The following is a 14830-nucleotide window of genomic DNA, read 5'->3' on the forward strand; positions in this document are numbered from 1 at the left end:
GCAACATGCAAATGTCTGTTTGGACAAGCAAAGAGCCTGAAGGGTTAATGTAGTGCTCCATAAACAAAATGGGCTACATGTGTCAGACGATGGAGGTAAGCAATGACGTTTCACTTAATTGTGAGTCACACAGCTGAGGTAAGGGCTATGTCATTAACATCACTGTTAGCCAGGTGGCATTCACTGGCGAGTGAGTTGCAGCACTGAAGGACTTACTTGTGTTTCATGGGTTCCTTGGAAATTATTGGTGACTAAGAAAGAGAAAATTATTATCATAGTGGACAGCAGAATTCCACTTCATAAATTTACAAACTCCTATGTAGAGGCACCCACTAAGATTTCCCACAAGGATGGAAAATAATCTTAATATGCTACTAATCAAAGATAGTTCTTTGGCACCTCCTAGCATTTATTATGGTCATTTTTGTCACATATAGCAATGGGAATCAGGTATAGGAATCTCACTGTGATAAGGTATTCATGAAAAGGAGAAAAACTGTAGTCTCTCAGATGGTTTTTGCTCTCAAGTCATAGACTTACGCTCCCTTCAAGTGGTCACTTGAAGTCTCTATAGTTAGGCCCACATTTCAAGGATGAGAGTCACTGTTTGTCATCCCCCACAGCTACTTCGTGACTGTCAGTGCGCCTACTTTCTTAGGAAGCGGTGACACTTTTACTCCATGCCCTCCATGTAGCTTGATCTACTTGCAGAGGAACTTGAATCTAGATAAGAATCTCACTTTTAATTAAGGGTAAGAAAACAAGCATCCCCTGTGTACCTTGGCAATGAGTGCTCGGAGAGTTGCAAAGCAGTGAGTCAGGTAGGTGGTGCTCTGATCACAGCTCAGAGAATTCACCAGGACTCGCAGGACACCTCCCAGCAGGCTGTCTTTACAGTCCAGGGCGGAGCTTGCCTGAAGGGTGGAAGAATAGCATCACTGAGTAAGGCTGAAGGCCAGAGAGGCTGTCCTGATTATAGAGAACTGGTATACCTTCTTCTTAGCTGAAAGTGTTAGTGAGCCACCGCGTATGTCATTAACAATCATGAGAGCTTAAGCTCTCTTTCCCAATAACCCTTTCCCAAAACTAACTGACTTGAGGTTTGTGCCTCTTTGGGATATTGAACAAAGTTCTAGGGGTCATCTCCCTCCAGCCTGGGTTATGGCTTTTGGAATGCTCTTTCTTTGTAGGCATGATTTTCTACCAGTGTTTCAAAAACAGTTGGGAGCTTCAAGTACAAGAGGGCTGCTTGGTGGAGGTTGTGTCTTCTAGACTGGCAGCCTATTTGTCAGCTACAGAAGGACTAATAAGGATAATAAGTATTTTAGGAAACTGCAAATTGCTTTGAAACTTGGAATCAGGTACAATGCTCTCAGAAATAGCTTGTATAAAGATGCTAAACATTTAGGGTACCAAAGTTAGGAAACTTTCAAAAGATACCCAAGTCATCCTTGGATGCTCAAGTCCCTCCTATAAAAGGGAGGTAGTATTTGTATATATAACCCACAATTCTCTCATGTACTTTAAATCATCCCTCTCTTACTTTTGGTACCTAATACAACATAAAAACACCATGCCAACAGTTGCTATTCTGTATTGTTTAGGGAACAATGATGGAAAACTAAAAAGTATGCATATACAGACCTATTTTTCAGTATGGATCTATTTTTACTCCTAAATATTTCTTATCAATGGTTGGTCAAGCCTCAGGATGTGGATCCACTGCAGTGGAAGGCTGGCTTGTACTTCCCTAAGGATGGGATGGCAAATTCACAGGACTGTCCTTCAGCAATCTGAGTATGGGACACACTATTTGTCACATGCAGCACTGTGTTTACCTAGTGCAGGCATGATGTTAGAGTGGCAATGAAGGCCAACTGAGAGAAAGCTTCTAGTCAAGGGAACATTATCTCTGGCTTGGTGAAGACCCAATATTCCAGTTATACTGGTGAATCAAAGAGACCACCCCTAGGGTGACAAGCTCACCTTAAGCCATGTTAAGGAGTTGGGCAGAGTAATTAGTCCTTTAACGAGACAGTGTGCTTTTCCTCCCCAGAATCCCTTCTCCCAGCACAGTGGCTTCCTAGGCCACAGCCATCCGTCTGTCTCCTTTTGTAAATTATTCAGAAAAGTGTAACTTCTCCTTAATCTTTCTGTCACTTTACTAGGCATACTTTCCCTAACATGGGGTCTTCCCAGCATTCTGGGCTTCCTTCCCTGCCATGTGGCTGCTTGTTTGGCATGTATATGACCTCATGGCAACTTAAATGGCATAGCTTTCTTTCCTTTTCTCCTTCAGGCTCCTCCTCCCAGAGGCAGCTGAGATTTATAACTTGTCAACTTTGGGGATTTTCTTAAAAACACTAATAAAATTGCCCTTCACTTTCTACTTTAGTCCATTCTTAAGTCCTTTTATTAAAGAGACGAAGAACCCCAGGCGGGGACCCCAATCCCTCTGTGTCATCGACAACTCAATCGGAATTTACCTACAAGGAGAAACCTAGTTACCACCCTTGTTGCAGTGTTCAGCTAAGAGCTCACTGTCCACTTTATAAATCTAGCACATACTTGACCAGTTTAACCTTGAGAGTTAGCTCCTCAAACGTCCAACTCTTCCCAAGGGAGTAGTAAAATGGTGGAGAAACCAGAGGATGCCTGGTATCTCTGGAATCTGCAAGGTAGGCAAACTTGCCCACTTTAATTTTAAAAAGGCATTCTGAAATCATATTCACATCTTTCTCAATTTTGAATGAAGAATTCCCTATGCAATTCCAAGAAATGCACCCATGAGTTGGTCAGATTGTCCTCACCTGGATGATGTTTTCCTGCATATCCAGTATGATTAAATTTGCTTCTGTTGCCAGATTGCCACTGATCAAGGCTTCTTGATCTAACTCTGCCTTTGTTCTAAGAAACAAAAGGAGGTCAAATTAAAGCACAATCTGGCTTGGCCAGGTTCCAGCAATGACAACCAATGTACCACATCACAAAGGATTCTTTAGAACAGTCAACCATGAATTAACACAAAGCGGCTGGCCTTGATGTAACTAAGGACTGCAAGTGTTTCCCGGGGTTCACATTTAGTTGGGAAGATGGTCTAGTGAAGTCTCCAGGTCATCTGTATCCTTACTGTTATTAATAGTGATGGCAATTATGAAAATAGCAAAATGGGTAGAGAAGTAATTATTGGTTGCTACTAATAATTAGGTGAGCCTATCAGATAGCTGCTTAAAGCCCCAGGGACTCATCTGCCATTCATGCATGAGCACTGTCTGAGTGGGCGTGAGGTGGGGCTGCAGCATGCTGAGAGACGGGAAGTGTCTTGAACTTGATGAACATTGGGAAGCAGAGATGCCACTGTGGAAAGGGCGATGCTACCATGGAAAGGGAGTTTCAGTTCTTAGTACTCAGAGTCCACCTGAGAAGGTGCTTAGCTGAGTGTAGAACTGGCTGTCCCTCTCCAGTGGGGAGCAAGGCTCACACCCCCTGGGCAGGGCATCAGACATTCTGCCGGAGGCTCCTGGACTAGAAACTACCAGGTAGGAAATGGACATCACTGGCACTGTCTCTTTTTCAGGTTAATTGTAAGGAGCTGGTATGTTCTATGCACTAGTCCCTCCATCCTCACAAACCAAGTGAAGCCGGGAAGGGAAAAGTGGTCTCTTCTTCCATAGCTTTGCCTTCAATGGGTCAGTTATCCATAGTCAACAGGAGTCTGAAAACATCCCATGAGAAACTGAAGAACAGACTCCAGAAATAAACCAGTCACTGGCTCTGACTTGTGTGCAGTTCCGAGTGGCATGCTGTCCTATGCCATCCCGTCGACCATTGCTTTTCCCAGTGTATCCACACTGCACATGCTACCTACATGTTATTTACTTAGTTGCTGTCTTAGTTACCAGACTGACTGACACAGTATCATACTGACATAGAGAAGGACTAGGTGCCGTTCATAGTTTTGGGTATCTACTGGAGCATATTGCCTGCAGATAAAAGGGTACTACCATCCAATTTATTTTACCATGCAAATTTAGTTTTAAGGAAAGAGAGGTAGGAAGAACTGACTTTCCCAATAGTTGCCCGTGGCTAAGATGTTACCACAGATGCTGGAGCATTATTCTATCAGCTCAAATGTCTTGAACCAGGATTACCCACAGAGTTGTTCTCCTTGGTCCTTATCTGATAACAGTTGCTTATATACCACTGAGTGCTCAGAAAGGTAATATCACACTAAGGAAAGATTCTTCAGTCCTAATTGTTTGACAAGCCTTCCCCTCATTCTCCAAATGATAGTTTATGTATAAGGTAAGTGAAATATACAAGCTTTTAAAAAATTAATTTACTGGTTAAATGTTTAAATTTACAGCAACAGGGCCAGGCGTGGTGGTGCATGCCTTTAATTCCAGCACTTAGGAGGCAGCGGCTGGTGGATCTTTATGAGTTTGAGGTCAGCCTGGTCTACAAAGCATGTTCTGGAGCCAGTGAAGACTACTTAATGAAACTCTGTCTCAAAACAACAACAGCAACCCCCTGACTGAAAAAAAACACACTTTGACTAACACTGTCCAGTAGAATGCACTAGAGGTAAGATGTATTGCTTTAGATTTTGTGTTAGTCACACCAAAAAAGAGAAAATGAAATTGATGACATTATCTTTTCTTTCCTCAAAAAGGTCTCATGGTAACTGGTTTGGGATTCCAGGCTCACCATGTAGACCAGGCTGGCCTCAAACTCACAGAAATCTACCTGCTTCTGCCTCCTAGGTACTGGAATTAAAGACATGTGCCAGCATACACAGCAGAGATTAATTTTTTATCATATTTATTTAACCCAGTACATCAAAAGTACTGTTAGTAAGTAGCAAATTAAAAATTACTGCTGGAATGTTCAATCTTATGTGCATTTTCATTTATTCTGCATCTTAATATGAAATAGCCACCTTCAAGCTTCATGGCTACATGTGGTTAGTGGCTCCTGTAATGGGTTATACAGACAGTCCTAACCTGTTTTTACAATTGTGATAAAAGACACATAGCATAAAGCTTACCACCTTAGTAATTTTAATTGTATAGTTCAGCAGTATTAAGTAATTTATATTGTCATGCAATATTGTCACTCCTCCTGGGGTGTCCACTTGTGTGGCTAGGACTTGTTTGCACACTGCAGTCACCTGTAAAGTTTGACCAACCTAGAACTGGTAGAGAATACTTTGGGACACTCTGGTGCTTGTGTGGTGGCACATGCTTTTAATTCCAGCACTCAGGAGGCAGAGGCAGGCAGACCTTGTGAGTTCAAATACAGTCTTGTTGACATAAAGAGTTGAGGGCATTGTAAGGCCCTATCCAAGGAGTAGGTGGCACTCTGGAAAATTTTCATGGGTGATTTGAATGTGTAGTTCAGGTTGAAAACTACTGCTCTAAAAGAAACAGAGCCAAACTGATTAAAATAAAGTTAAAAGAAAATGACAGAAGCTATTGTCTAAAAAGCATTAAGTTTCCAAATAGCTCTCAGTTGAGCAGTTATAATTGCCACACAGCTGAGGAAGGACCGAGGTATCATCAGTCATTGGTAATGAGTAGCCCACCAGGAGCTGGGAGCTGAAAAGGAACCTGCGGAGAGCTGGCAGGACCTGCATGGTCACAGTCCAGATCGCTAATGTCAGCAAGTGGGAAAGACTTCCTAAGGCAATTCACACAGCCCTGTCATAACATGCTTGATGCACTCTTGTTTTAATTTGGGGAGCAGATGACCCAACCATTTAAACAGTGCTCTGCCTTCTACACACACACACACCTGTTGTTGTACACTGTCTGAACCAATGACCTCACACACGGAATGAAAGCAACAGGCAAGGAGAAAGCAGTAGAGAAAGCAGTAGAGAAAGCAGGGCCAAGGGACCAGCCATGTAACTTCAAATCCATATTCCTCCCTGAAAATGGGTGCAAAAAGGTACTGACATTTAGAACCAAAGACCATAAACACCAGCTAGGGAAATCAGAGCAAGCCAAAGTACTCTAAGCAAATGGGGTTCCGATGTGACACCTGAGTCAACACCGTGACATGTCCACGCATCTTTGGACCTGACAGCTGTGGCTGTCTCCCTTCCAAGCCACAAAAGAGTATATTCTTGTTTATTGGCAAAGCATCACTGTTTAATTGGTATCAGATACTGACTTGCACGAGCAGCATCCTTCACTGTTATGAAACTATGGGATACCAGTTGTTTGGCATGCTTTTCAAAACTATTATTGAAATGTCTCTAGGAAAAATGTTTTAGAGTAAGTCTGACTCCACACAGTCCCATAAATTGACTAGGATGTATCATTCTTATGGTGATAGTAGAGATATTAGCATTTATTTATTAAGCGGCATTCAGATCTTCTCATCCCTCCCTTTGAGGAGTACGTCACACTTCACGGAGCTGTACTATCTGTGCTCAGTTGTATATGTGGGCTCTTCAACCTCAGCGAATCAGGGTTCACAAGCTACCTATGGCTGAGAGGCAGAGAAGACATACGTCATCTACCCACACATACTTAGCTTCAGCTCTCGTGTGTCTAAATTGTTATTTAGTTCTCTCTTTCCCCTTTGATGTACAATACATACACACACACACGTGCTGGCTGGTTTCTGTCAGTTTGACACATCTAGACAAATCTGGGAAGAGGTACTTTCAGCAGAGGAATTGCCTCTATTATACTGGGCTGCAGGCAAGGCTATAGAGGCATTTTCCTGATTAATGATTGATGTGGGCGTGTCCAGCTCACTGTGGGTAGTGCCACCCCTGGCCAGGTGGTCCTGGGTTGTGTAAGAAAGCAGGTTAGCAGATCACAGAGAGCAAGTCAGCAAGTAGTGTTTTTCCATGGCCTTTGGCTCAGTTTCTACCTCCAGGTTCCTACCCTGACTTCCTTCCGTCCCCTCAAGTTGTTTTTGGTTATAGTGTCTTATCAGAGCAATTGAAAGCAAATAAGACCTTCAATGTAGGAAACATAACAAATTGTGAAAAAGAAAATACAGCTGGGTGGTGGTAGAGCACGCCTTTAATCCCAGTACTCGGGAGGCAGAGGCAGGTGGATCTCTGTGAGTTCGAGGCCAGCCTGGGCTACAGAGCGAGTGCCAGGGTAGGCTCCAAACCACAGAGAGACCCTGTCTTCAAAAATAAAAAACAAGGCTACTATAAATACCCCTGACTCTCCACATTTGTACCCACTCTCACTGTGGAAGTAGAGACGAGGAGTTGCTCGCATGGCAGGACACCAGGTCCTGCTTTCTCTATTTCTCTGCTCTTCACCAGCGGCTTTCATCAGCTACCTGAGTTTGCGGAAACTGAGTTTCTTTAAACAATGGATACATTTTTTTAAGATCTGAAGACACAGCTCCTTACACCTTTGGGCATCCTGGGTAGCTGGAGCTGTATTTACAGGATATTTCATTGTCTTAACCTTGGAAGGATGCAGTTGTCCCAGAAACGCAAGTAGCCTGGGAAAAATAGTTTAAGGCTTTAAATGAAAGCTGCACAGAGCAGCCGAGTAACTCACTTATCCGTTTTCTCGTTAGCTTGCCGCCACTGTGTCTGCTCTTTCCGCCATCTCAGATTTTCATTTAGGCCTGGAAATCGGTCATTCCCTAGGAGTTAAGAAACACACGGCAGGAATTTGATTAGCCTGAAACCCTCTAAGATAACCAAGAGTCGAGCGCCAAGCTTAACTGAGAAGCCCTGGCACATTCTTCTGTGCATCAGTTTGTGCTGCCACGAGGAGACAAAGCCACCATGCTGTGTCTGTGGTGACCGGCCCTGGATGGAAAGGAGGCAGCTCTGGAAGATGCCCTGCCTTTCATAATCCCTGAGCTGGAGCTCCTGTGAGGCCCCCCTCCACCCATCCCCACTTGGTGTCAAAGGTGCTGAGCACCCTCCGAAGTCCACACCCTCCTGGTGCTATTTTCCTGGGAGCAGGTGACATTTGACTGTTTTAATGTGATGAGCTCAGGAGTTTGGGGTCCCTAGGATAGCGATATGCTGGCACTGCTTTGGGTAGACTGCTCTATCCCAGTAGCACATCGAGTGACTCAGGGATATGAACTTGGGCCCCAGCCCTCCAGTTTGTTGATCACTCCCCTCCAGGGGCCTAAGCACCAGGGAGATGATGCTTCCCTCCTCCATCAATCACTTTCTTGGATGTGGCCTTCACTTGCTTTTAAACCTTAATTAGAACGGGGCATTTGGGGACTTACAGGGTGATTCTTGCCCTCAGAGGCAGAGAACAAGCGTTCTATAAGCCAAGCACAGGATTCAGAACCTGCTGTCTCAGGGAGTGACATCCAAGGACTTTCCTTCCCACAGAGTGCAAGCTGTCCGGCAGGTGGGGAGGCCTACCTGGAGTGCGACGGCGCATCATCTCCCCGCGGGCTCCTTCCCCACGGAGCAGGGCCTCTTCCAGCTTGGCCTTGACATCCCTTGACTTCTGTAGGACTTGATTACTGACTCTGTCAGAGCTCTGCTTCCCCTGGAAGGGCAGAGGTAGAAACATTCAGTTTGGTGTTGTCTCTGTTGAAGGAGAGATTTGTCAAAAGAGAACACTCCAGGGTCATAGTGGGGAGTTTTGACATGTAGCACACAGACACTTTTCTGGAGGTTCCTATGGACAAAACTTTATTAGCAGCAAAGGGCCACTGCAATAGGCAGACATTTTTCCCGTGCAGAATGGTCACATCTGTAAATGCAAGCAAGCTACAGGCTGGAATACAGAAGTATGAAGAATGAATGATGCTACCATTTCTCAAAGGAAAGAGTAACAAGACAGGATTGAAACAAGCCACGAAGACACCCCATGCTTACCTTGTACTCAAAGCAGGAGACACAGATGAACAGCAAGTCTAAAATCCTGTTGAGCTGCATGGAAGGCAGGTCAGCAATCCACCTCCGAATGAGGCTCTGGTCAGCATTTTTCATGATCCACAGGAAGCAGATCAGGAGGTGGCGGGTGGTGTCTGCATTCAGCATGTTGTATTGCTTATAGGGCTGGAGGAGGCAAAAGGTAGGGGAAGGTCAGGGAGGAAGTCAAGCAACAGAAAAAACAAAACAAAACTGTAAGAGATGAGAACCTTTCAGAACACTATACCTACTTCTTTGCTGCCTGGGCATCTGCTTTCTGAAGCTCCATCTCCCCATGGCAAGGGAATGTTTGCTTGGTGCTCGGTAAAGGCGAACCTTGGGCATAGTTTGGGTTGAGAGCCACTGAACTGAGCACTGTCTAGTGATCTGCCCTGGACCCTGGCTGTGTTCTCCAATATCAGTGATGTAATAAAGCATTCTTGCAGCTAAGATCTCCAAGAGCGTCTTCAAGATGGCCAGTGGAGAGTTGGCCTAACCAGACACGATGACTAATCCAACAGTTCTGCTTCACATCAAGATCATGACCTGCTCAGCACACGGATCAAATTCATATGTTTATGAAGCCATTTGCAATGGGACTTACGCCAAAATTCACCCAGGGGTGGGTGGGTCCTCAGGCTGTAATTCCTTAGGTGCAAGTTCATTGGAGAGTGCTGCTAAGCACACTTGCTCTAACTCATAATACCAAGACAGGCAACAAAATACAGCTGTGGCCTTGCTTCGTGTGGTGTAGCCAATATTCAGTGGAATGTGGAAGCAACATTACAATAAGGAATTTGTGAGTTATGTGAAGGAAACACTAGTCTTGGATGGAAAGGATGGATGACTAACTTAGTTTTGCTTAAGGTATTCTGAATATGTTGACAGGAAATGAGAATCTTCAGCTAAAACTTCACAGGGAATATGTTCTAACAGGTGAACTTCTGGCTTTTATACTCCTTATAGGCAATTAATATAAAAGGCACATACTGCCCTGAGCAGGTCATTTTGGTAAGGAGGATTATTCTAATGTAGAGAGTGGTCATAAGGTACACTGCTGAACTCTAAGATTAACAATGAAAAATCTCATGTGTCCCAACTCTCTGACTCCCAACCCTCATGGACAAGGGGAAAGGGGCTGAGGCTGCTAAGGGCTAAGCGCTAAGTGCTAAGACAAAAAATGTCATCTAGTAAAGTTGTATCAAGACCCCACCTCACTCAGAAAACCAAGCAAGTTTCTTGCAGATTCAGATCATATGTTAAAATGCAAAATGAAATCGACCGCCTAGCTCTTGCAAACCCTAGGTTGCCCTAGGCACATCCCTGGGATTATAAAATCAAACACATCAACTCAAGGGATCTTCTTGTATCACCTTCCCAGTGATGGCATTACAAGTGTATACCACAGTGTCAGAAATTTTTATGTGAGTTCTGGGAATCAAACACAGATCCTTGTGTTTGTATGACAAGAACTTTACTGACTAAGCTATTTCTGCAACCCCAGTCTCATTATTTTATAAACTAAATAACAACACTGAGCTAGAAGATGTGCTATTTTGACAAGAAATTGAGTGTATCACCAAACATACGAGTCACACCTCAAGTGCAGCAGAGAATACATGCCACAAAGAGCCCTTCTGTCAAAGGACAAACCACACAAATCTTCTTAGGCTCTCTGGAGACTTAGGAAAGCTGATGGCTTTTGCTTTGGAAACTCTGGTCCCTTCAGTTATTGGAGGCAAACATTAAGACACTCAATCTCTTGTGGAAACAACACTTCAGCTTTTAGCTCAGTAAGCCCAGCCTAAATTCGATGGAAGGATGCTTTGGCTTGATCTTTTCTGTAATGATTTCAGAGTTTCCAAGTTCTCCTCCCTGAGAGTTTTCTGTACCTAGCACCCTGGGACTGGCTAAATGTGACCTGTGCACCTCTTGCTAGAGCCACGACTGTCTGAGCAGTGTGTTTCTCGGCTCTCAGCCTCTTTGATTCCTGTAGCACAGTGGGGAGGCAGAAATCCTCTCTGCTCCAAGCTGGGTTCCACTAGAAGTCAGGAGGGGGACACACAACAAGAAATGATCTCAGGGAATGTATACCAACATACCAAGGAAGACAGCATTGCTCCACTTGTCTTCAAGTTAAAATGATTCCCTGCTATGGCCAGGGCCACATTCTGGTTGATTCCATTGGCCACATCTTGTTCTTCGTATGAGCCGCTGGCACGGCTCCTCCCACTGCGAGCATCTGCAACTGCAATGGGTGATGTCAAGCCATAGACCACATTTCCATGTCTTCAACCCAACAAGAGACAGAAGTGTCTTAGTTACTAAAGTCAGCAAGTAATCCGAGACCTGGTGCTTACCATAATTTATCTTCAGAAAAAGCAGACAGGCTTAAAACAAGCTTAGGCTACAAATAAATTTTTCAAGTGTTAAAAAGAAAAGCTTTCAAAGTTTTGTAATACTTCTCTGTGTTCTGTTCTGTATTTAAAACAATAATGTTTATTTTTTAAGATTTATTTATTTATTACATATACAGTGTTCTGCCTATGGCAGAAGAGGGCACAAGATTGAATTGTAGATGGTTATGAGCCACCATGTAGTTGCTGGGAATTGAACTCAGGACCCCTGGAAGAACAGTCAGTACTCTTAACCTCTGAGCCATCTCTCCAGCCCCCAGTACTGTTTATTTTAAATAATGATCCAGTAAAATGGGACCTGTAACTACAAAATAAGTACCTTGCAGAATAATATGCTATTATAATAATACATCATACACTAAAATTGTTTTAAAAATCTAGGCAAATACTAATTTATTATGGCCATATAGTAGGCATGTCTATATTTACAGAAAAGCCAAACTTGTCAAAGGTAATAGATGCAGCAAAAGTTAGAATTTAAATGTATCTTTAACATTTTATATTTTAGAATTTTGCTACATGTACATCTGTGTATTACTTTCATGACTTGATGACCTCAGAGGCTACAACAGGTCATCAGAACTGGAACTGGAGTCACAGACAGGTGTGAGCTGCCATGTGGGTCCTGGGAATTGACCCTGGGTCCTCTGGAAAAGCAGCTGGTTCTCTTAACCATGTCTCCAGCCCCATTAGCTGTATCTTTAAAAAGATTTGTTTTTATTCTGTGTGTATATGTTAGTGCCTGCATGCATGTCTGTGTACTTCATGGGTTTGGGTTGGTCAGAAGAGGACATCAGATCCTCTGGAACTGGAGTTAAGGGCAGATGTGAGGTGCTGCCAACCAAACCCAGATCCTCTGCAAGAGCAGGTGCTCTTAACTGCTGAGCTTTGCCCCTGCTAATTCACAGGAGGAAACAACTACTTCCATAGGAATGCTTGCTTCTCACTTTACAATTTGCATGAATTAAAGGTTCTAGGTGATTGTTCTCATCTTGTGTGTGTGTGTGTGTGTGTGTGTGTGTGTGTGTGTGTGTGTGTGTGTAAACATATGGATGCGCATCTGGAGGCAAGAAGATGACCTTGTTTTGTTCTTCATGCACTGCCCACTATTTTTTTTTCCTGCTCGGCTGACTGGAGAGCTCAGGGATCTTCTTGTATCACCTTCCCAGTGATGGCATTACAAGTGTATACCACCGTGTCAGAAATTTTTATGTGAGGTCTGGGAATCAAACACAGATCCTGGTATTTGCATGATAAGCACTTTACTGACTAAGCTATTTCTGCAACCCCAGTCTCATTATTTTATAAACTAAATAACTGTTACTGTAATGGTTTTACAGATGACTAGTCACACTGCACTGGAGTAAGTGGGACACTCAGATGGTTCTCTAAGACTCAATGGTGACGCCGTCCGTGTAAGGACTGCTGGGCTCAGGCAGGCATTCTACAGACTCTAGACCATTCATCAGCAAAACGCCAGCATGGTAACCTCTATAAAGGCACAGAGCAAGGGCTATTCTGAAGCGATCAGAATAGTGTACATCCACTTACATTCTCTAGCTACATGTATGTCTGTAACAGGATCATAAATCCAGGCAGTGGGAACATTTAAAAAATTATGTTTACTTCTTGTAGTTAAGTAAGAGATACTGACCTCAGACTTGACCTCTTGTTGCCCAAAGCAAACCTTTTTTTCTGCTGTGGCATAATTTCCTAATACTGAAAGACACCATGACTTGTGTCTCAATGGGTTGGCACAAAGCAAAAGTTGTTTGGTTTCAATTACTCCCTTGTAAGCACCGTGGAAGAAAATGAACATGTTTATCTGAAGGCAACAGAGCAGTGATCCCAAAAGAGAGTAGTGAACTCTGTTCTATTTCATCCTTTCGCGGCACAGTTAATGGCACCCACCAGAAACCAGCAGATCGATGTATGAATATACAAATAGTTTGTCACAAAAAATACATATAAAGATGTGTTTTAAAAACCTGTCTGGGAGCTGGACAGTGGTTGAGCACACCTTTAATTCCAGAACTCAGGAGGCAGAGGCAGAGGCAGTGGCAGATGGATCTCAGTGAGTTCCAGGCCAGCCTGGTCTACCAAGTGAGTTCCAGAACAGCCTCCAAAGTCACAGAGAAACCCTGTCTCAAAAACTCCACCCCCCCAAAAAAACAAGAAAAACCTGTCTGGGTCAAAAAAGCTCTAGCGACCCTGCTGTGAAGTGTTGCCTACACAAGCCATCCACACTAGAGCTGGTGAGAGACCTTGCTTTCTGTGTGAGGGGCACGTGGCAGGGTCTCACTGATCTCAGACAGGAAACAGAAGGTCCTTACCTGTAAAGTCATAGAGCTGTGGCAGGGCGTCCAGGATGATACCCACCAAGGGCAGGTAAAGGGCGGCGATTTTGACTTTGACTTCTGGTTTGAGACACCGTGGATCCAGGTCGTGAGAACTCAGGAGGCTGTGGATGGCGCTCACAGCTTTTCTCTGTACTCTGCTGATTCTGGTGATATAACATTGAGAAACCAGGCTACAGTGAGGGAGGCTGTGTGCCCTCAAGGGAAAGAGTTCCCCCAAACAGCACTGAACAGTTGGGTGACAATGGGAAAAGCAGGCAAAACAGGCTAGAAGAGAGGCTGCCTGGGTTACAATCCTGGTCTATTGTTTAGCTTTCTGTTTTCAAGTTCATCACATCACGTGAGTACTTCGTTCCTTTCGGATACTGAATAACATTCCATTGTGCACAGAGAATAATTTCATTTATCCACTCATCAACTGATGAACGTTTGAGTTGTTAACACTTTGGGACTCTCGTGAATGATGGATGCTCCTCGTTTTTTGTGTAAGTATAAGTATGTATCTCTTGGGTATGTCCCTCAGTAAAACCACTGGAACCATAACTGTTTTTACCTTTAAAGGACTAAGACCCATTTCATGGTTTCTTCACCATGTCACATTCCCAGCAGCCGTGTATGAATGCTCTAGTATCTGTCTTTTTCTTTATCCTCATCATCATCTCTCTGGGGGGGGGGTTAGAGACAGGGTTTCTATGTGTAGCCTGGGTTGTCCTGGCACTTGTTCTGTAGACTAGAATGGCCTCAGACTCAGAGATCTGCCTGCCTGTGCCTACTGAGTGCTGGGACTAAAGGTGTATACCACTACCATCTGGTTTCTTTCTCCCTTTCTCTGTCTCTCCCTTTCTCTGCTTCTCCCTCCCTGCCTGCCTGCCTGCCTGCCTGCTTTTAATGATGGGGATTGAACCCAGGGTCTAGCATGTGCTAGGCAAGTAATCTACCATTTAGCCACACCTCAGCCTCTCTGTCTTTTTATCGTAACCGTTCTAGTAGGCAGGATGTGGTATTTAGTCATGGTTTCAATGAGGCACTGGCCTGACAATGATTTTGAACATCTTTTCACGTGCTTATGATCACACCTTCTTTGGGAAATGTCTGTATCAACCATTTGCTCAGAGTGGCACATGCCTTCAATTCCAGCGCTCAGGAGGCAGAAGCAAGCAAATTTCTGTGAGTCTGAGGCTAGC

At 44.0% G+C, this 14830-nt stretch overlaps 1 protein-coding gene and 1 non-coding gene across 3 annotated transcripts in view; one reads left to right on the forward strand and one right to left on the reverse strand.

The window, feature by feature from the left end:
* Positions 1–14830, reverse strand: part of Dock8 (dedicator of cytokinesis 8) — a 211301-nt gene that overhangs the window by 26694 nt on the left and 169777 nt on the right. For both annotated transcript variants that reach the window (XM_040746178.1, XM_040746185.1), the window contains 7 exons: positions 13623–13792; positions 10975–11120; positions 8837–9019; positions 8375–8504; positions 7539–7626; positions 2811–2907; positions 780–914 (listed from right to left, as the gene is read on the reverse strand). In XM_040746178.1, the coding sequence (XP_040602112.1) occupies positions 780–914; positions 2811–2907; positions 7539–7626; positions 8375–8504; positions 8837–9019; positions 10975–11120; positions 13623–13792 (949 nt within the window). The remainder of the gene's footprint in view (positions 1–779; positions 915–2810; positions 2908–7538; positions 7627–8374; positions 8505–8836; positions 9020–10974; positions 11121–13622; positions 13793–14830) is intronic.
* LOC121135632 lies at positions 6068–6191 on the forward strand. Its single transcript, XR_005872735.1, has one exon. It is a non-coding gene; the product is annotated as a small nucleolar RNA SNORA24 (small nucleolar RNA).

The sequence above is a fragment of the Mesocricetus auratus genome, unplaced genomic scaffold (assembly GCF_017639785.1).
Source record: "Mesocricetus auratus isolate SY011 unplaced genomic scaffold, BCM_Maur_2.0 Super-Scaffold_4256, whole genome shotgun sequence".
NCBI lineage: Eukaryota > Metazoa > Chordata > Mammalia > Rodentia > Cricetidae > Mesocricetus > Mesocricetus auratus.